The sequence below is a fragment of the Belonocnema kinseyi genome, chromosome 6, assembly GCF_010883055.1.
Source record: "Belonocnema kinseyi isolate 2016_QV_RU_SX_M_011 chromosome 6, B_treatae_v1, whole genome shotgun sequence".
Taxonomy (NCBI): Eukaryota; Metazoa; Arthropoda; class Insecta; order Hymenoptera; family Cynipidae; genus Belonocnema; species Belonocnema kinseyi.
In genome coordinates this window covers 76,391,179-76,413,214 of record NC_046662.1, presented here as the reverse complement: position 1 = coordinate 76,413,214, position 22,036 = coordinate 76,391,179, and the positions used below count along the sequence as shown (strand labels likewise).

The 22,036-nt window shown below is 28.8% G+C and overlaps 1 protein-coding gene across 14 annotated transcripts; it reads right to left on the bottom strand.

Annotated features, from left to right (window-relative positions):
- Positions 1–1,672: 1,672 nt before the first annotated feature.
- On the bottom strand, positions 1,673–15,411 carry LOC117175177. Of its 14 annotated transcripts, none has more exons than XM_033364785.1 (15): positions 15,295–15,411; positions 15,072–15,190; positions 14,430–14,564; positions 9,767–9,895; positions 8,424–9,677; positions 8,314–8,353; positions 8,111–8,239; positions 7,854–7,949; positions 7,604–7,774; positions 6,970–7,155; positions 6,184–6,369; positions 5,044–5,214; positions 4,367–4,551; positions 2,685–2,812; positions 1,673–1,897 (listed from the first exon to the last, which is right to left on the bottom strand). In XM_033364785.1, exons 3-15 carry the CDS (start codon positions 14,502–14,504, stop codon positions 1,849–1,851), a joined length of 2,799 nt encoding a protein of 932 aa, XP_033220676.1. In that variant the 5' UTR covers positions 14,505–14,564; positions 15,072–15,190; positions 15,295–15,411; the 3' UTR covers positions 1,673–1,848. The 14 variants fall into 14 exon arrangements, with proteins under 14 accessions (XP_033220676.1, XP_033220677.1, XP_033220678.1 ...); XM_033364786.1 differs by having other exon boundaries at positions 15,260–15,301; XM_033364787.1 differs by lacking the exon at positions 15,295–15,411 and adding an exon at positions 15,265–15,293.
- Positions 15,412–22,036: the final 6,625 nt, after the last annotated feature.

Here is a 22,036-nt window from a genome sequence, read left to right as displayed (position 1 = left end):
TTTCCTAGTTTTCTGGACTATGAAAAAGGATTTTTAATTTTCAAATTTTTAAAAACAAAAAGAAAATTAAACGATTTAAAAATTTAAATTTTTCACTTCTGTCGGCTGCCAAACCACGTTTTTTTCTTCGCGGCTTAAATTATTTGATTAATTTCAGCAGTTTCATTCCACCCGGTTAACTTTAAAATTGAGATATGCGTAAATGAAATTGGTTTTGTAAACACTTCCTCTCACAAATTAAAGGCCTAAGGATGTGGTTGGCATACAATTAGCGGTTTAACTTGAGGTTTGTTTATAGCGTCCACTTAAACAGGTAGTACCTTGAAAACTTTTTAATTTGAGTTTATTTAAACCTTCTGTTATTTATTGCTTTTAATCGCTCATAGAGGAGGATTTGAAACGGTTAAAATTTTCCAACTGTAATTTTTTTAATATCTTGACCTAATTCAAAAGTACGGCAAACATTTCATTGATATACAATTTTTCGTGATGCATCAATTTGATTAATGAATTTTGAAAGTAATATTTTTTTATTGAAGACGCTTTGCAATTGTGTGAACAATTTACATTTGTTGAAGTATTGACTTTAAGTATTTAGTATTCTTCAAAATTAATTGCACACTTAATGAAGGGTGGGAATAATATTTTTTGTTTAAAACATTTTTAAATATTTCAAGAATTAATAATCATTCACTTTTGACTTTTTATTAGAAAAGTGGTGAAAATTCTAGTTTTTTAAATCTCTTTAAAACTTGTCGCTTATTATAAAGAAGTTCTAACTCCAATCTTCATACAAGTATTTTTTGCTTAAACAATTTTTTTCATTATATTATGAATATGCAAATTAACTTCTCGATTAATCCCATAAGGAAAAAGAAACTATTTATAATGCAATTAGGTAAATTGTTCAAGTAAATAATAATCATTAGAAAATTAAAGTTTTACTTCTGGAAGAAACAATATTTTAAAAATGGCCGACATATAGTGAAAGAGAATAAAAATAACTAGAATTTTCTTCACTTTTATCATGAAAAGTCAGAAGTAAATGATTGATGATGATTTAATAAACTACTTAATAATGTCCTAAACAAAATATATTCTCTCTAACGTCCATTAAGTATGTTATCAGTTCAAGAAAGTCCTAAATTTTCATTATTTAGCGCAACAAAATTTAAAGAAATATAAATTGTTTAACATCAAGTGCTGAAATATTAATATTTTATTATTATTCAAACACTCAATTGCTGTTAGAGAATCAATCACCCTTTACTTAAAAGGATCTATGTAATATTGACAATTATCTGTTTATTTAATGGCACGTAGTTGAAATCACCGAAACTGCAAATAAAGATTGGATTACCTAATTCAAAATTTTTATTTTCAATAACTCTCAGAAAGGTCATGCATCTAAAACTTAATTATTAATGGTTTAAGTTGCTGTATTTTAGATTTTAAAAATAATTTTTGGGTGATCCACCAACGACAAAAATTCAGTAACAAAAAAATGAAAATAAAAAGATTCATCTTGGCGTATTACACATTTTTTACTTACAGCGTTGCTATATTTACAAATTTGTAAAGTGTTTCTGTTCCGAAAGTTGGTCATGAATACTTTTATATAGATCAGTCGGCTCGTTTAGACAAAATAAACCAATTTGGTACTTACTGTCTTTATTACTTATTTTTATACTTTTTGCATACTTCATACGTTTCAGTTACATCTTATCAAATTTATGTCTAAAGAATATCACTAAAGATAGAATTTCTCTTTATTTGAGTTCACAACATTTTTTTTTTTTAAATTTTGAAGTTATCTTTTTTTTTAATTTGAACTTTTAGAGCTAGATCCTATTGGCTACTGCACCATTCACAGCAACCTTCGCAGTCACTTTTTCTCCTATAAGATACAAAACCGTGTAAATCTCAAGATTATCAAATAATTTGTCCAATTGTTGCTTTCGGTGAAGAAATCCAGAAAAATGCAATGATTTATAGAGACTTATACTTGTCCTGAAAATCGGAATAAAACTAGAGAATGATCGAGGGCCAAAAAGTATGTCAATTTTTTTTTTAACAATTTTTGAGCTGTAATAGTTTTGTTATAAAAGTTATTGTTTAAAAAATTTCAGAAACCATATTCTATAACAGCTGACATAAAACTCATTTTTATTTAAAATTATGTTATATTTTTTGTGTACATTTTTAATCATGTTTTTTTCAATCGACGTTGGCATGCTCTTGAGTAAATGGTTGTACTACATTATTTACGATTTTTCCGACAAGAAAGGTCGGAATAACTGATAAGGAAAATTAAAGCACTTTTTTTACATGCAATGAAAATTTATCACAGCTGAGACGTGATAGAGAAACCCATATCGTTAATTAACAAACTCATAAATCTTAAACTATTAGTCACAGAGGGTTTGATGATGGTTAATTTTTCTTTATATCTTCACAGAGAGCAACCACCCAAATTCGAATTGGACATCATTGCAAAAAGTAATTATAAAAAATGCTACCAGCAATTTGTTTTATTAAAAATTCTAATTTAACGGTACTATGTAATGACACAGAGATGAAATATACCAATATAGATCGGTATCAGTATTCATAAGGAAAATACCTCCCGAAAATCAAATGAAATATTGATTGAGTTGGAAACTTCAAAAATTTAATTTGCTTACGATTTTGGTAAGATTTTTTTAGATTCAATCTCTTCTTCTTGGTGGGGAACTTTTAGTGAATTATTACATGGACAAGGGCGATTTGCAGGAGCGCCTTGAAGAAAATAACCGCATCCGCAAGGGCATTGCTGCAAAGAAATATATTATGAGCATATTGCACAAGATTGATGTCCCCTATAGAATAAACCTTTAATATGTACTATATGAGGCTGTTAAAAAATTACATCACACTGCCAAGGGGGGAGGTCAAATGGTTTCGTGAAGATTTGGGACATAGGGGGGGGGGGGGCGGAGAGTGTAACATCACACATGGAAAACATATGGAGCGAATATCAATTTTTTGAAATGCTTAAAAAAAATGAAATCAGTGATTTTATTTTACAAGTAAAGCATCTAAATACAGACTCAACACTCTTTTCCCTCTTGCCCTCTTTAACCCTTGTGTAAACAACCAAATAAACTTACACTATTGCCAAAACCGGGTATATTTAATTAAGAATAAACTTTTTGATTTAAAAATGCAACAATTGGGTTACAATGATTTTCTGCCCTGACTGAAAAATGTGTCCTGGTTAAGATTTCACTCTTTTTGCTGAAAATTTGTGTTTTTCATTTCGTAATTCATATTTTCGGTAAAAATTATTTTTTCCCTTTTTTTATCAAATAACAATATTTTTTATTTAAAATTAAAATATTTGTTGCTCAAAATATGAACTACTTTAATTTTTTTAAGAAGTAAACTTTTTTTATTGGAAATTCAACTACTTGGTTAAAAATTGGTCTACCTTCTTAAAAGTTGATTTTTTGTGTGTTAAGGATTTATCATTTTAGCTGAAAATTAAACTATTTGATTGATAATTCATCTTTCATGGTTGAAAATTCAACTGTGTTCTAAAAAATTTGTTCTTTTGACATAAAAATTCAACTAGGTTAAAAATATAAACGCTATGCATCTTTTTAGTTTAAAAATACGATATCACTTGGTTGAAAATCCTCTTCTGTTGAAAATTCAACTATTTATTTTAAAAATTATTTTTGTTGTTGTTGGAAATTCATGTTTTCGAGTTTTAAAGTGCAGTATTAAACTTTCTTGCTCAAAAACTCATTTCTTTTGTTGAAAATTAATCTGCTTTGGTAGAAAATTGATCCGTTTTGTTTAAAAAATCAACTATTGCATTGAAAATTCAATATATTTCGATTTGAAAATTAAATCGTTTTATATTGCATTTAATATTGAAATAGATATTAATTTTTTTAAAAGAATTTATTCCTTTATTCTTCATATATTTTCGTGATAAATGCCCCTATTTGCCCCCTATTTTGAGAGCTAGCATTTTGGGCTACGAAGTTGGAAATTCTAACAAATAAGAACTTTTTGTAATTTTATACCAAATATCATAAAAAATAAATGAAATAACATCCAAGATTTCTTTTTCCATAGTTAAACATACTTTCAGTTTCAAGAGGATGATACAAGTTAAGTCTTACTCCCTCGTTAGAAAACCTTTATTTATTTCTACATTGCGTGCGCCATGATACGCGAATATCGTCATCGAAGGATGAACGAGCATTTATAATTTTTTTAATACCGAGCTCAATAGTTCTTATGCTTATTGAAGAACGTAATTACAGGTTGATGACATGATACGTTTAACTGTTATTGCTCTCTTCTCTAAACTCACCTTTTCTATACTCGTTGTGGCATTTCTATCATTGCACGGATAGTATTTAAAATTGTTATCTACAATTTTGCCTTCTGTCATGGTAGAAATTTCTTCTCGTCGTTCTTCCTCCGGAAATGTATATTTTTCTTGCATTTTCTGCCTCCTTATTCCAGCCGAGTTTTCTGTAGGATGACCACCACTCTCTTTAAAACAAAATTATAATAATTGAATTTATTAAGTTTTTTGTATTTATTTATGATTTAGCAATAGTAGCCACGGTACATTTGAATTTTCTAAAATTATTTACAAAGAATAAAACTTGACATATGTATTCGAAAATAATGTTAATAATTAACTTTTTCTTTTTGATCATTATGGGAGGTTTCTTATATGTAGGTCCAAAATCCGCTAAAAAGCAATAAAAATTAAAAAATGACCACAGTAGTAACAGCTTTTCTGAAATAAGTTTTTGTTCAAAAAATTAACCAAATGGAAAAAAGAAAAACTGTTCTTTCGAACAGTAATACAAAAAGTTTCAAACATTTTTTGGTGCCAATATGAAAAAATCCAACTAAAAAATGGTGAATATCTTGCTCTCTATAAGAAATTTAAGAAGAAAAAGTTAGTTATCGAAATTATTTTATAAATTACCAACATTTTAGAATAAAATGAAACTCCAAAAAAAATTTGCTTACGATCTGCAATTTTGGAACAATTAAAAAAGTTATGTTGGCTCTCATTTTCGCCTTTCACTTTCTTAGAATCTGGAGAATATCTTTCTGTATCTCTAGGTTTATTCATTTCTCGAAGACTTCGATTACAAGGTGGTTTCATTTTTATCCAATTTTCGGTTGGTTCATCAGATTCTTTCAAAAATTAAATAAAAAATATCTGAAGTTTACTAGATTTACTATTTAGTAAGAGTAGCCACGGTACATCTAATGGTTACTAAAATTGAAAAGAAAACATTGCCAGTAAACTTGACATGCGCGTTGTTTGCTCTCTTCTTTAAAATCGGATATTTAGTTTCATAAATAATTTGAAAATTAACTTTTTCTTTCTTATCCTATTGGATGCTTTCTCATTGTTCCGATATTCGCACTAAATAAATAAATAGTATGAAATCACCAAAGTAGTGACAGTTTTTCTGAAATAAAGTTTTTTTTCAATACACGATATAGAAAAAAATTTTAATTGTTCTTCCTGAAGAGTTGTACAAAAAGTTCTTGCACTATTTTGCGATATTTCAAACCGGGTTTTTGAAAACTTTCAAAAATATTTGTTCTTACAAATTTTTGTGTTCAAATTTCAAAAATGGAACAGGATCTTTTTTTAGAAACTCTGCAATTTCCAGGAAAACGATTAATATTTCGCTAATTTTCAATGACTTTGTTCGTTTGGATTTCAAACCAATGAGAAGCTCCTTATCAAAATTCAAGAAGGAAAAGTAAAGTATCTACATTATTTTGGAAATGCCGCTTTTTTAAGAAACATGTGAGACTTTTCTTTCCAAATGTTCAAAAATAGATTTGGCAGTCCATGCGAATAGTTTTCTTAGGGCACAATGAACGCACACACCAAGTTATATATTTTTTAAACAAAGGGAGCAAAGAGTTTTAAAAAGTGAAAACCCAATATTTATTTAATATTGATTTTTAAAATTGTAAAAAAAAAACAATTTATGAAAAATATTTATTTTTGATCAATAGACAAAAAACACTTAACATCAATTTATTTAATACATTTATCTGATCCACAAACATAACATAAAAAAATATAAAGTGAGCCAAAGTTGGACAATTTGAAATATATACCTACTAAAATAAAAAGCTTACTTTGATCTGCATCACGATCTCCTATTTCAGAACATTTCATAAGACCATGGAGGATCTCATTTTCTCTTTTCTCTTTTTCAGAACCTAATGCAAACTCTTCTGTACTATCAGATTTTTTTATTTTTTCTGGACATCGATTACAAAGTGATTTAATTTTTCTCGAATTTCTGGTGGGTTTATCGCTCTCTTTAAAAGATTAAATAAATATATGTACAGTTTATTAGATTCGTGATTAAGCAATAGCAGTCGCGGTGCATATAAATGTTGCTAAAATTGTTTTAAAAATCAGGTGTCATATATTTAAAAAATTTTTTTAAATAGACAACTTTTTTCTTTAGGTATGTATTATCAAACATAATTCAAATAATCAACATTTTTTCAATCATGAATGGTGGTTTCTCATGGTTTCAAAATGCGCCAAAATATAAAAAAAGTATTAAAGTAATGACAGTATTTCTGAAATAAGTTTTTTTTGTTTTTTCGAAAAATATACAATATAGAAAGAAAGAAAAAGTGTTCTTTCGAGTACAAAATTTCGTCCACCATTTTTGTATCTCCCAGCGAAAGTAAAATAGAAAAAGTTAATTATCTATTTTTCGAAAATAACAGGGATTTAAGAAGAAAGTAGCACTTTTCTTACTAAATGTTCGAAAATATTTTTGGTAGCCCATCTGAATAGTTTTCTTAGGCCACCAAGAACGTGCACACCAAGTTTGACGTTTTATTTAAAACAAATTGAGCCAAACCTGACCAATTTTTAATGTACATTTGCTAAAAAAACCCTACTTTGAACTGTTCCACGATCTTCAATTTTAGTACAACTCATAAAGCTATGGGAGGTTTCACATTCCTTTTTCACTTCTTCAGCACCTAGTGAAAACTCTTCTGTATCATCAGGTTTTTTTATTCCTTGTGGACACCGATTACAATGTAATTTGGTTCTTCTAGAATTTCTGGTGGGTTCATCACTCTCTTTTAAAAATTAAATTAAAAAATTGTAAAGTTTATTAGATTTATGATTGAATTTTCATGTTTAAAAAAAAATACACGATATAGAAAGAAAGACAAATTATTTTTCCGAATGCAAAAATGTCTTCCACAAATTCTGGATTTTTTAGAATTCTGCAATTTTCAGAAAAAAAATTAAAAATAATTAAATTTGTTAGCGGATTTTAAAATAATGAACAAATTCACAACAGAATTGAAAAGGAAAAAGTTCATTTTTTTGTAAATTCCAGATATTTTAGAAGAAAGTCACATTTTTTATTCTTAATGTTTGAAAATATTGTTGGCAGTCGATCCGAATATTTTTTTAGGTGACAAAGAATATATACATCACATTTTATGGTTTCTTAAAACAGATTGAGCTAAAGTTGGACTATTCTTAATTTATCGCTGCCAAAACAAAAATCTTACTTACGATCTGCAATTTCGGAAAAATTAAAAAAATTATGGGTGCTTTCATTTTCTCTTTCCACTCCTTCAGAACCTGGTAAACACTTTTCTGTATCTCTGGGTTTTTTCATTTCTTGTTGACATCGATTATAAGGTGGTTCGATTTTTCTAGAATTTCTGGTTGGTTCATCACACTCTTAAAAAAATTAAATAAAAAATACATGAATTTTACTAAATGTTATGAGAGTTGTACATATACTTGAAAAAAAGGTTACTTTGAACTCCTCCAAGTCCTGCAATTTCGGAACATTTTAAAGGTTTTTCGGGTTTTTCCAGTGTTTCTCTCCTAGGTGGAAAGTTTGGACACGATTCTACAAAAAATGGTTTACACTTCTATTGTTAGTTTAAAAATTATTTGAAATTAAGTTCGGACTTTTGAAAGAGATTTAATACTAAATGTAAATTTTTCTTCATACGCTTTTCAAAAGATTATCAAATAAATTATTCTCCAACAATAAAGATTATAAAGAACCTTGTGAACTTTGAACCGAACGTGATGACGCATATTTGTCAGGGACATTTTTGATTCGTTTCTCGAGACATTTTGAAATTTGTTGGGCTCTTCGCCTTTCCTTCTCTGCTGCTTGGAACAATGGAACGTCTTATTTTATCGGTATGAATGAATTAAGTAAATAATTGCAAAACTCGCCTGTGTAAGTTATGGTAATCTCTTACCTTTCATTTCATCCCAGCATCTCTGGTCATTGGAATCCTTCTATTGAAACATACAAATTCGAGGTTAAATTTATAAACGTTCAAGATAAGATCTTAATATTTGTACTTACTAATAATCCAATACTGGATGAATTGCATATAACAATATCACATTTTCTTTTCTCTTCAAATGTCAAGCCCTTAGTGGAGCTGTCATTGTTGAAACGAGAAATTTTAATTTCTACAGCTTTAGCAACTTGAGTTTGAACCTCTGTATTCTTATCTTCAATTCTTGCATTATTTTCCTTTTCAAGGCTTGCCATTAATTTTTTGTTTCTTTCTGAAGCAGCACGACACTCCTTGGTTTTAATTTTATTACCTTCCTCGTTGTAAGTGCATTCACAGCTCACGCATTTACTTTTTTTTGCATATTTTGCTTCTGTATTTAAACTTTCAGCCCGAACTTGTTCAGAATACATTTTTCCCTTTGACTTTTGCTTTTTTTCATACAAAACGGAAACTTTTTTTTCACAAGGTTTATTTAATTTTCGATTAATTTTAATATCTATATCCGATTCATTATTTTTTGACACAGAAAAATATTCTATATTTCTTATAAGAATAGCTACGTGGTCAATTTTGTTCGTATTACATTTAGTCCCGGAAGCTGATTGATTTAATGTTTTTCCATTCGTTCTATCTTCATTTTCATTTTCTTTAGATGGATTAGAAGTAATTTTGGAAGCTGATGCATTTTTCGGTGAAATTTGTTCATTCCTCGTATTCTGATCTTTATTTTTTCTGGATGCGCTACAAACACACGGATCACATTTAGCAGAAGAATTTTGCTGGAAACTTCTCCTAGAATCTGGTTTTATTAGAAGAATATCTTTTATCGTATTCGCTTCATCGAGAGATTTTTTCACTGGTTCTTTTTTAGAGAAGTGTGTGAAACTGCCACTAATTTGACCAGACAAAAATTTAGTCTCGCAATCTGACAGATTTAATATTTTTTTATTTGTTTTATCTTCATTTACATTTTCTTTAGATGAATCAGAAACAATCTTGGAAGCTAATTCATTTATTTGTGATTTTTTCTTATTCCTTTTATTCTGATTTTCAGTTTTGCTGGATGCGCTACAAAAACAAGAAATACATTCAGCAGAATTTTTTTGGATACTTTGATTCGAATTTTTATTCATTTGAAAAATATCTTTTATCGTATTCGTTTCATCGTGAGATATTTTCACTGGTTCTGTTTTAGGGAGGTGTGTACAACTGCTCCAAATTTGATCACAAAAACAAGCGCTATTACAGATTTCGCAAATCCATTTTCCGTCAGGTCCCAATTTATCTGGACCCCAATCATTGCAGGAGCAAGCCATCTTTAAATGTTATTGATTATCATAATTTAATATTTTTCAAGTAAACCTAATTTTAAAAGACTCTTTGCATGTAATTATACGTTTCTTACGTGAAGATTACAATCCTCTGAGTTACATTCACCTGCTAGCTCACATTCCACTTCCCTTCCTCTATTCAACTCCTTGACTTTTGAAATTGTTTCTTGAAGAGGCTCGATCAGATGAGACAGGTCATTTTCCTGAATTGTAGGAATTAGTTATCACAAATTAGATTTTTTGTGCACATGACCCATATGCTTTGAAGGTGATTATTCTAACCGTTTTCCTTGAAGATAAGATTGAGCTACATAATTTTATACAACGTGATTCAGTTTCTTAGTACATTTGAAGGTTGGCAGTTATAATTAAAGAAAAAAACCCTGTTTTTTTATTAAACAATTCGAACTCCTAAAAATAAAAGTTTTGTTTTTAGAAGTAATAAGCATTGACCTGCAGATTAAAGCACTTAAAATGGAACTATTTGATTTCATACATTTTTTAAATAAAAATTTTGTTACCCAACGTTCAATAATTAACACGTATACAGTTGAAGCTATTCAGACTTTTTAACTGAACAATTTTGAATTAAATTCAGTTAACCCGTGTGGAAAAGCCCCGCTGATAACCCTTAGGATGAGGGCGCCCAGCGGGGGCCCGCATGGATGTTCCACGCGTGGAAATTCTATGAGGGCCCCTGTCAAGGGCCCAACTCAGTTGCCCTCACGGATTAAGAATTCAAATTTCAAAGTCCAAAGGATGAAAATTGTTTAAAACCACAAATTTTAAGGTTTCATGAATTCAGACTTACAAGCAATGTATTTTTGTCAAAAATTGGATGACACTTTTTTGAAATTCGAAATCGCACAATTTGGATGTTCCATAGGGGCCCCCGCAGAGGTCCCTGCTCGATTGCCCTCATAGATCAACGATCAAAATTTCAAAGTCCAAAGGACGTATATTCTTTTTACACCAGAAAGTTTAAGGTTTCATGAGTTCAGACTTACAAACAATGAATTTCTGCCAAAAATTTAATGACTCTTTTCTGAAATTCAAACTGTCACATATGGATGTTCCATGAAGGTCCCCGGCGAGGGCCCAGCTCGGTTGCTCTCGCGGATCAACGATTCGAATTTCAAAGTTCAAATGACGTATATTTTTTTGACACTACTAATTTTAAGGTTTCATGAGTTCAGACTTACAAATAAAGATTTTCTGTCAAAAAATGAATGACACTTTTCTGAAATTCGAACTCTCACAATATGGATGTTCCATAGGGGCCCCCGCAGGGGACCCAGCTCGGTTGCCCTCACGGATCAACAATTCAAAGTTCAAAGTCCAAAAAACGTATATTTTTTTGACGCCACAAATTTTATTGTTTCATTTAAATGTTAATTAAAAATTACATTTCCTGTCATTGTAAAAATTTTGAAATTAGCCTACAACGAGAAAAAACAAAATATTACGCAAAGGAAAATTGTAATCGATTTAAATTATTTATTTAATAATTATTTTATTGATATTTCTGTTAACAGTTCGTGAATTTCACATTTATAAAACGTCGTATAATAATAAATAATTAGAAAAACAGAGTTTAAAATTTGGTACTTTAACTTTTCTGAACTGTAGCTTATGAGGATGGCTTTTTTATCGAGTTTCAACTTGTCAGTTTAGCGCAGTGGTTAGCACTCCCGATTGGCAGACAATAGATTTAGGGATAGATTATGTAGGTTCGATACCCCCCAAGTGCGAATTGCCGGAGCTGAATACACGGTCCAGTGTTGGTCCAATTTTGGCAGCCAAAGATCGGCTAAAGTTATTGGGCCAATTTCGGCATTTTAATCGGCCCAGTGTTGAGCCAGTGCTGGCAGCCTATATATTGACTATTTATATTTGCCGATCCTCCAACGATGCTTGGCCCAGTATCGGCACTTTATTGCGCCAAGTCTCACTTTTAGTACGGAGAACCATGTTTCACGAGGATCAGCCCAAGTTTGGCCCAGTGACGGCACATTACTGGGCCAAGTGTCACTTTTACCACGGCAAACCATGTTTTATTTAAATCGGCCCAATGTTGAGCCAGTGCTGGCAGCCCATATTGGCTATTTATATTTGCCGCTCCCCCACCGATGCTTGGCTCAGTATCGGAACTTTATTGCGCCAAGTCTGACTTTTAGCACCTAATAAACAAATCTTATACGAAAGACAACAACAAAAATTATTGAAAAATTGTCGAAGTTCACGATGAAATTTTTTAAGTTGTCATTAAAAATTTTTAATGCTTATAAAAAATTACATTTCCTGTCATTAAAAAAAGTTGTAAAGTAGGCTACAACGAAAAAAAAAAATATTACGCGAAGAAAAATTGTAATCGATTTAAATTATTTATTTAAAAATTATTGTAATGGTATTCCTGGTAACAGTTTGTGTATTTTATATTTACACAACGTCGCATAATAATAAATAATTAGAAAAAGAGAGCTTAAAATTTGGTTCTTCAACTTGTCTGAACTGCAGCTTATGAGGATGGCTTTTTCACATTTTCAACTTGTCCGTTTAGCGCACTGGTTAGCACTCCCGACTGCAAGCGATAGATTTAGGTATACTCGTATAGATGTAGGTTTGATACCCCGTAGTTTTAGAAATTGTATTTGTAATATAATGTTTATAAATGTAATATATGTATTCACTCTAAACAGGACTATTAATATCTGCAGACAAAATAATAGCAATGCCGCCCATGGTGAATTTCCTATTGGAATAGTACTGTGCTAGTAGCGATATCCAGTTCTGGCCCAACACTGACTGCCCAGTACAAAATAGTGTTATGATCCCAGAGATATGCCGGTATAGGTGTCACCACTGTCAAACAAAAAAAAAACCAAGAGGGCTTTCATGTTGTCAACCATGAGGGATCGATGAGGGAAGCCCATGCTAGGTCCCTATGGATTAGCATGTCGCTTCCATAATTAAGTTAGAAAAACTAAAAATTGAATCAAAAATTTATTTAACTTGAAAATTTGCGGATTAGAAGCTTAATTATTTTAGTTTTAAGTAGTTTCAAATGAATAATTGTTCAATCATTATTTATACATAAAAATTTATTTTGTAATGTTTTTAAATATTCTCTTATAACTTTTTTCAAAATAAAAAATGAATTTTCTCAGAAATATCAAGACAATTTTTTATTATCCTAAAACCTTTGAAAATCCTTAAATAGCTTCAGAAATTTCAAAAATCTAAGTTTTGTTTTAAACTGCTAGAAATATTTTCTAATTTAAAATTATTGCAAACAAATTTTTAACTTCTATATATCTTTTAACATTCTTAAAATTTGTCATAAAACTTAAAAACTCCGGCAAATTGAAAAAATTTCTTTGAAATCGTTCAGATTTTGTTGTTGTCAATTTTGAAGCGGATTTAAAATCTTATAAAATCTTACAAATGCTTTTTATAATAAAAATCCTTTTTAATTTTCATAGATATCTTTGGTATATTTTTTTATTCGTTCGAAATCATTCACCACGCTTAGAAGGCTTCTACATTTTTTCGAAATCTGTAAAAATCTTCAATTTCTTTAAAATTATTTGAAATCATTTTAAGCTTCACATTAATTTTGAATCTTTTCAAAACTTCTAAATGTCCCTTCAACTTACTGAAATTTCTCCTAAATGAATAGGCGTTGAGTTGTTATTAATACCTTAAAATTCAAAAATTTAACTTAAAAATTAAAAAAAAAAAACAATTAAAATTGTAACTCTTAAAGGTTAAAGTTAGCTCTTTAAACTTTTAACGATTCAAGACACTTAATGAATTGACAATTAAGTTTCAAAATGTTTAGTTTTGAATATTTAACGTACAATTGCTCGTTTTAAATAAGCACATAAATATTGCTAATAATTAAATAATTTTTCTTTTCCTTCATACCAAAATTTCAAATTGATTTGGTTGACAATGGAATATTTTAGACTGAAATAATATTTAAATAGAATGTGAAATTTAGTTAAAGCGATTAATTATAATTATATTAATTTTAAGTTATTTTAAAATTGAAAATATTTTACAAAGTTTAAATTGTATGTTCACCTTGTTTAACTACTAAGGCTTTCGAATTGAAAAAGTTCACATTTCAGAGAGTTCACATTTCATTTCAGAGTTCACATTTTAGATTCAGAGTCGTCTGGTAAAATTAATTATTGTTAACTTTTTAATACTTGAAGTACAGTTCAATTAAAAAAACCAACGATTCATTTATATTTACAGTTGATGAAATAAACACATTTTTTATCAAACATTTTCAATTAAAAACTCTTAATTTTTCATTGTTTAAGTTTTTAAAACCACATCTTAGAATTCTTTAGATCAAAAATATCCGCTTAAAAACAAATATCTAAGAAAGGAAATTGTTGAAGTAAAATATTGTAAAATTAGACATTGTAAATAATTTCTTAAAAAAGAGAAGGGGTAGAGATTTTTTAAAATTGCATTATAAAATTTTACGTTATATGAAATTTGTAAAATTTAAACTAATTGTATAGGTTTTTCCTTTAAAAAGTTGTAAAATTCACGGTAAAAAAATAAATTCACTGTCATTTCAAGATTTTTTCTTACTTAAAAAATTGCTAGTTATTTCCCGGCCGAGTGGCCACCCTTAGTAGCTTCTTCGCAAAGCATTTGGGTTTAATTTTGTACGAATAAAAAAACAATGATAATACATCATAGAAAAAAGCGTAATACTTTTGCTGTTCTTAAAACTTCTTCAAGATTTTCAGCAAGATCGTCCAAAACTTTAGAATATTTTGCACCCTTCATTGGCTCGGAAATATCACAGAAATGCCAGAAATGAAAATTATTTCCTTTCAGTTTTGAAAACTAAAGAGAAAAGGACTTGCAGTTGTCAAGTAGATTATTTATTTATTCTAATTAATGTCCTGTTGGAAATGTACTTTTACTATAAGTTACAGTAAGGTATAATAATTTAAAGATTATATTTTTTTCTCAAAATTTGTAATTATTTATAGAATTTAATAATAGAATAAGAATATTTATATAATAATCTAGCTTCCATACCAGATTTTTGTTCACCGTGTTTTCAAATCGTTAAAAGCTATAAAGACTTGTGAGAAGATTCTACTAGAAACTACTATTTTTTGCTAAAACTCAACTTCTACAAAATTTTACAAGTAATCATAAAATTCATACAAAAATTACAATTTTCACTTTATCGTCATTCATTATAATTTATTGTGAAAATACATTTCCATAATTGATTATTTATCATTAGAGTATTAAGTGTAGATAAAATATACTGCAAGTGTGTAGTTTCTTGAAAAATGAAGCTATTTTGAAATTATGCAAATCTTGATTAAATTTACATACCAGCCATAACCTTCATCCTTAGGCTGCATCAGGTATTAAGTGAGAATTCAAGTCGAGAAATTTGAGTAAATATATATATATGAATTTCATAAAGCTTATCTTGAATGAGTTATATAGTTCTGCAAGAAAATTCACACAATTTAACGTCAAGCCATAATTTTGTAAATAGTTACTTTTCATTACACTACATTACGTAATTTTAAAATCCGAAATTTCTGAATACCTAGGCACTGTCACGCCATTTTGATACTGTCAAAAATATATTGGTTACAAGGGTTATAAAATTACAAGAAATTTATAATGATAAATGACATGCTACATGAATTCAAAAATAAAATCACTTTTTATTATAAAATTATGTTTTAAGAGAAAATAAAATAAAAATTAGTTTTAAAGGTTTTAAATTTAAAAATGAAGTATTTTTTCCAAATTCAATTGTCTCATGAAATATAATATTAAATTAGAAACGACTGACTTGAGTTAGAACTATATCACTATCTGTGACATGTTTTTTCTTTTATCCCAACAAATTATTGTAATTGAATAGAATTAGTTTTTTTTTATAAAGATAAAAAATGTTAATTATCATAGTAATATCATTATTATGAAAAGTAATTATTATAACAGAAGTTAACAAATTATTAAATGAAATTAATTGCAACTGAAAATTATATTTGAAACTGTTGTAAAAAATTGACATATCACATTGGAGATACCTTCACAGAATATTTGATCTATTCCCCAAAATTTTAGTGACAGTTAATTTTTCTTACAAAAGAATCCTGGAAAATTGGAAATGGCTGACACACAAGAAAAAAAGAAAAAAGATAAAGACAGCTGCTGGAAAACTGTGCTTAGCCACTATGAAAAAAGAAATGCTTACTTGGAGAGGCGCCAAGCAGCATTGGCGGAAAGAGTGCGTTTTATGGAGTGCGCGCTGCCATCTTTATTAATGGGGGCTGTTACCAAATGTCCTTTAGAAACGAGAAATCACAGTTGCATACCAAAAAAATAGAGCTAAAAGTAAGCGGCTTTTAGCCTTTTTCAACTTCAATATTTCTCCAAAAAGGCGAAGAAAAACTAATGATTTAAAACAGTTAAAAACATTTCAATTTTCTAATTTAAGGGATGACCCTTCTTCCGAAGACTTGATTACACGTTGAAGCTCATAAAAATGCTTAGGAATTAAAAAGAAATCTTCTTTCTGTTTTCTTTTTTTCAGTTTCTGTAAATTTTCTAATGCAGTTAATTTTTGTAAATTAAAAAGTAATTTGCGCTTGTTTTATTCTAAATTTAATTTCTTCTTTTGAATTTCATTTAAATAAAAAATTGTATAGATCTACGATTTCTTTCAACGAAATCTTTAGAGATTCTTTGTGATCGTTTTTTAATAACTTAAAATGTCACAAATCCTTTGAAAAATTTCTATTTCCTTCATATCCCTTAAAACTAAATAAATTTGTAGACATCTTTTGAAACAAAACTTAATTTATTCCTTAAAGTTTTTTGAAAGTTTGCTAAAATCCTTTAAAATCTCAGAATGTAATAAATTATGCCAAATTTGTATTCCTTTTTTGGGGAAACAACTTTTTTGTATTAAATTGTTTTCATACCTTTTGTAGTTTTTTCAGAAATTCTTCATTTTTATTTTTAATTTAATTTTTATAGTTAAAACCAAAACTGCGAGTCCTATTAAAAAGTGATTCATAACAAATTTGTATCCTTTTTTGGGTAAACAATTTTTTTAATTATTATTTTTTGTGCAATCAAACTTTGAATTTTCGATTTTTCAAGAAGATCCACAAAGATGGTGTCAATTTTTTGTGAACAATTTTTTTTTAATCATTATTTTTTGTGCAATCAAAATTTGAATTTTCGATTTTTCAAGAAGTACCAAAAGTTGTTATCTTGTAGGGCTTTCAATAAACAATGTTTTTCTTCTCTTAACTTTTTTTTCATATCGTGTGATTTTTGACTCAGTATTTTGATTCTCGATTGATTTTCTTAAATCTTATAAATGATATAAATATGATAATTTTCTGTTTATTTAAAAAATTCATTAGATAAATATAGTTTCGCTTTTTGAGTGCTATGAATAGCCGTACATACCATTTTTAAATCTAAAAAAAATTATCCCAAAAACTTTGTAAATGCTCTAACTTTTTAAATTTTTATCGAAAATTGCTGATTAATGAACTCATCCTTTCTTTTAGGTCCTAAAAAATTGGTGCCCAAAATCAATTTGATCCGTTCATTTATTCGAGAATTTACATCGTAAAACTTGAATATCAGATTTTGCGGCAATTGAATTCAAAGAATTTTACAATTAATTAACAATTCAATTATTTCAATTAACAATCGATAACTTAGAATTTGTTTAATAGTAAAGGTTTAAATTTGAAATTTTATAATTATGAAAATTTTTATTTTACGTTAACTTGCCTAATGTAAACATTTTAAAAATGGTATATAAATATTTCAATAATATTATCTTACTGCATCTTTTCATGCAACAGAAAACTTCCTACAGAAATCAAATGAAAAATAAAATTCTTTTTTTAGACTAGAGCTCAGGAAAAATGTTATTTTTTATATTGTTTTCAGTAAGAGAAAATAGATTTTGTCTGTCATTATTTTAGACGAAAAAATCTAATTCTTTTTTTTTTAATTTGAATACTTTTCACACTATTTCAGTGACCTTCAAATGATCTCCTTTACAAAATTTCTGGATCACAAGGATCGAGGAAAATGGACTGGAAAATGTCGATTTTACAGAAAATAATACTAAATAATTCATGATTAAAAGTAAAAATGAAGAAAAAGCGTTTTTTTTGTAGCAGTATAGCCCGTCGCTACCCCCGTGGCGGAGGGAGTATGCGCCCCTGTGACAATAAGTTTCAAAATGATCAAGTTACGAAATTAGACCATCTGAAAATTTATTTATAAATTTTAACTTTATCAAGTCGCCCGACTATAAATTACGATATTACACAATTTGACAGATTTACAATTTTAAAATATAAATAAAAAAATTACCAGTTATTTAAAATTTTGTTTTCTGAATTGCCAAATTTATCACATACAATAATGTTGAACTTTGTGAGTACTTCCGTTTTCTTTCCAACTAATAGTTTAATCGTATTGAAAATTTGAAAGCGATTATCTCAAAACTGTATTTTTTAAAACTGCTCGTGTTGTAGTTCAAAAAGGAATTGATCGATCTGGATCATATTTTAGTATATCTCTGTCTATAACATTATCTGAAGGATGTACCTCAAGTTTCAAGAATATTGCATAAAGAAATTTATTTTTTGGGGTAAAAATAGTCGAAAATGCTCAGTGAAAATTTCTACTTTTTATTTGTTTACAATAAATCTTTTAATTTATTCACTCTGCTTCTGAAAAAACCTCCAAAAGAATGAGCAACCTGTCAAATTGTATGTACACAGTAATACAAGATGATGAATTTTAAATGTAGATGAATTTCATTTTTGCATTAAATTAAGTGAGTCACTTAATTCCAACCCGAAATGGAACTTAAGTGCAGTATCTCCTATCTGATTATAGGAGTAATATGATGATTAAATGACAGGCATGTTCAGTTTAGGATGATTTTCATTCGCGTTCTCTGAAATTCAATTTCTGCTGGCAGAAAGGCGTGCGCGAAATGCGATGCGCAAACACTTAGACAGATTTTGGCTATTTTAGAAGAGGTGCCAAGAGAGCAGGTGGGAGTAGCCAATATGGTGTCAATAGCGCTGGCTGGATAGTATCGATCAACACTGAGCTCATGGTATAGTCATTTCGTCAACGTTTCTTTATTTTGATATATGTACCCAGATCTATAACGGATTTTATTATGAATAGAATAATCGTTTATATGTGATAAAAAAAGATACAAAACAGGATTGAAGATTTACGTTCTGTACCTGGTATTTCAACAATCAGTTGACTTAAATTAACCTATAAGTTTCATTTCAGACGCACGCGTGAACGGAAAGTCAACAATATTTCTGTCTTAAATTAACCTATAAAGTACATTTTACGTACATAAAGCAGTTGTTGACTTTCAACCAAGCGCGTTACTTAAAGTCATGTTATAATCATCAGTTGACTTTCAACTGGCGAATGATCCTCTTAGTTACATCTAATAGTCAACAGCCTTTCTGTACTGAAATTCAAATTATTGTATTACTGTGTACCCAGTGACATTAGACGTTTTAAGAGCATCCATAGGATGCCCAAAAGACATGTTATAAAAGACGTCTTAGGGATGTCCCAAAGTCATCTCTAGGATATCCTTAATTATTTTGACAACTAGGTATATACTCATAACCTTGCCACATGTGACCCTCAACACTTGTCATTAAGAAGACAAATTATTTTCCGAATAAAACCTTAAAAATAGAAAAATTAAATTTATCGACACACGACACAAGCTAAGAAAAAAGAAATAGATAAAATGTTTTTACCCAAAGTGGAGAAAATAATGGTTGATTAAGTTTTTTTTAATATAATAGGTAGTTTCTATTTTAATCATGAAAAATAACATTAAAAATAAAAAATTAAATTTTCGTTAAAATGACACAAGATACGAACGAATAAAATTCACAAAAGTTGCTCAACCCAAAAAAGTGTAACAATTGTTTTCGAATAATTTTTTGATGAAACGCGTGATTTTCGTTTTAATCGTAAAAAATAACATTTAAAATAATGGAATTTTATTTTTGAAAAAACCATACAAGACAAATTAAAATGTTTTATAAGGTTTATATTCTAAAACGTAGCTACAAAATATCCTTCACACATTTTTTCATATGGCAGGCCGTTTTTTTAACTTTTAGCATACAAAAATTTATTAGTTTTTTCCGGAATATCCAAAAAGGCTTCTTTCTCATTTACATTTTCAAATTCAAAACATGAAAACTAATTATATTATAATTTAAAGTATTAACAGCAGAATTTCTGAATTGAGGAATCTGATACGCAAACATTCTTTAAACATTGAAAAACTTAGATGTTGAATAGATATAAGAGAATATCTTCAAAAATAAATATAATATTTAAAAAAATTATTTGGGGAAAGATTAAAGAGAATTCAAATGAATTTGATCAAATACCTCCGAATTTAGAGTGAGTTTTAAAGACTTCAAGATGAATGAAACAAAAAGTTTAAAGAAATGTATCGCATAAATAGAATGGAGTGAATTTAGAAGAATTCAAAAGAATTAAGGATAATATTACACATTTGTGTAATTTTCGCGATAGAGCTTTTTTTCGCTCGTTTGTTCGCGTGTTATGAGCGAACGTACATTTTAGTTTGCAAACTTTATAGCTCACTTTCGGCGAAAGCATAAATGCAAGTGACTGATTTTAAATTATAAATTTTATACCATATAAGCTTGCGTAATTATAAATATATTCTTAATATGATCTTAATGATTTAAGTATTTGAGGTTAGGTTGATATTTTGGAGAAATTTTCCACTTTCCGTTGTTTTATTTAACGTCACATATTAAATTTCAGTTCAGTTGAGAATTTTACACTTTTGTGCAGTTTTAGAAATTTCTTTACTAATTTCACGCCGCTGCGCGTGAGTCCACTTTTTACATACGTTTAGCGTACTACTATAAAATTACACAACCTTTTTCTACAGTGTAGGAGACGCAATTTTTAATTTTATAAAAATGATAGAATAAAAATACTTTTTTTTAATACCAATACATATCATGAATTATAATAATATAAATTTACTGAAATGATATCAATTTTTCAGTCATTAAAAATAAAATTTTCTACTTTATTTTGCGATATCTGAATAAACAGCCCCAGACCGAGGTAAAAAATAAATATGATATACATTTGATACAATAAAGTTGAAGATAATGTAGAAAAGTTCGCACTTTGGTCCAAATCGAGTACGAAGCACGAGATATGTGATGAGACGAAAAAGCTTTAACAAAAGAGAATTTACAATCACCAAATGACAGCTGTCAGCGCGAGGTAAATACATTACGAGCGCGAAGCACGAGAAACAACAGTCGCGCTCAAACTTCCAAGCCAAGCGCGCCGCGCGCATTGCGCGCGATGAGACTGTGCCCAGACAGCGGGCAGATTTTTTTGTATACTGTTATACTGATAACGTTTTTGGGACATCTAGAATGACATCATTCCATCATTAATTTTGATTATTTTATCAGTAGGAAAGAACTGATTTCATAGCTCAAATTCAGTCCCTGATTGAAATTAATTAACAATTTTACTGAATAAAATTTAGAGAGCATATGTTTGGCAAGTTCGAAATAATGCTGATATTTTATTTTTAATTAATTAGGGTAGAGTGGGGTTAAAAGTGCCACGGGAAAAGTGCCACATACGTTAATACAAAAAGAAATAATTTGTAGGGCGGGGTCAAAATGGCCTAAGTTTATTTTTCATAACACTGCGCCTAAATTAAATGAGGTTTTCCCTTGGTTTTTGCATAAAAACATATGGTTCATTCCAGGTCAGATTTACAACCAAATTTTTTTTGTTATAAAATTGTTTCCCTTATTCTTGAAAGGAAAATAAATGACACGCATCTTTTTATTTCACTGCGACATGAAGAATTTCTGTAATATCGATTTTTTTATCTGTCGACCCAAAAAAATCGGTTCTTTGTCAAATGTTTCATAAATTGTCCAATTTTTTAAACTAAAAACATTGAATCTTAAGAAAAAATATGGCAATATGGTTTACTTTAAACTCCATGTTTGATAATCAAAACTTCAGTTTTTTAATCATTTGTTTACAACAATTTTTTAAACAATTAGCATTATTTCAAAACGGGCATCTCCAAATCAAATGATTTTTGTTGTTGTAATTTTTCACTGTAGTATCTAGAATATGGTCTTAAAATTTGAAAGTTAATGGTTAAATATTTTGTGAAATAAAAATAATTACACTGCCCTGTAAGTTATAATTTC

Coding starts and splice junctions, on each gene's coding strand:
- LOC117175177 (XM_033364785.1), bottom strand. CDS start 14,504: ATGAAGGGTGCAAAATATTCTAAAGTTTTGGACGATCTTGCTGAAAAT. Junction 9,678..9,766: donor CAGAGGATTGTAATCTTCAC/GTAAGAAACGTA, acceptor TAACATTTAAAG/ATGGCTTGCTCCTGCAATGA. Junction 2,813..4,366: donor CCACAACGAGTATAGAAAAG/GTGAGTTTAGAG, acceptor ATTTCTTTGCAG/CAATGCCCTTGCGGATGCGG.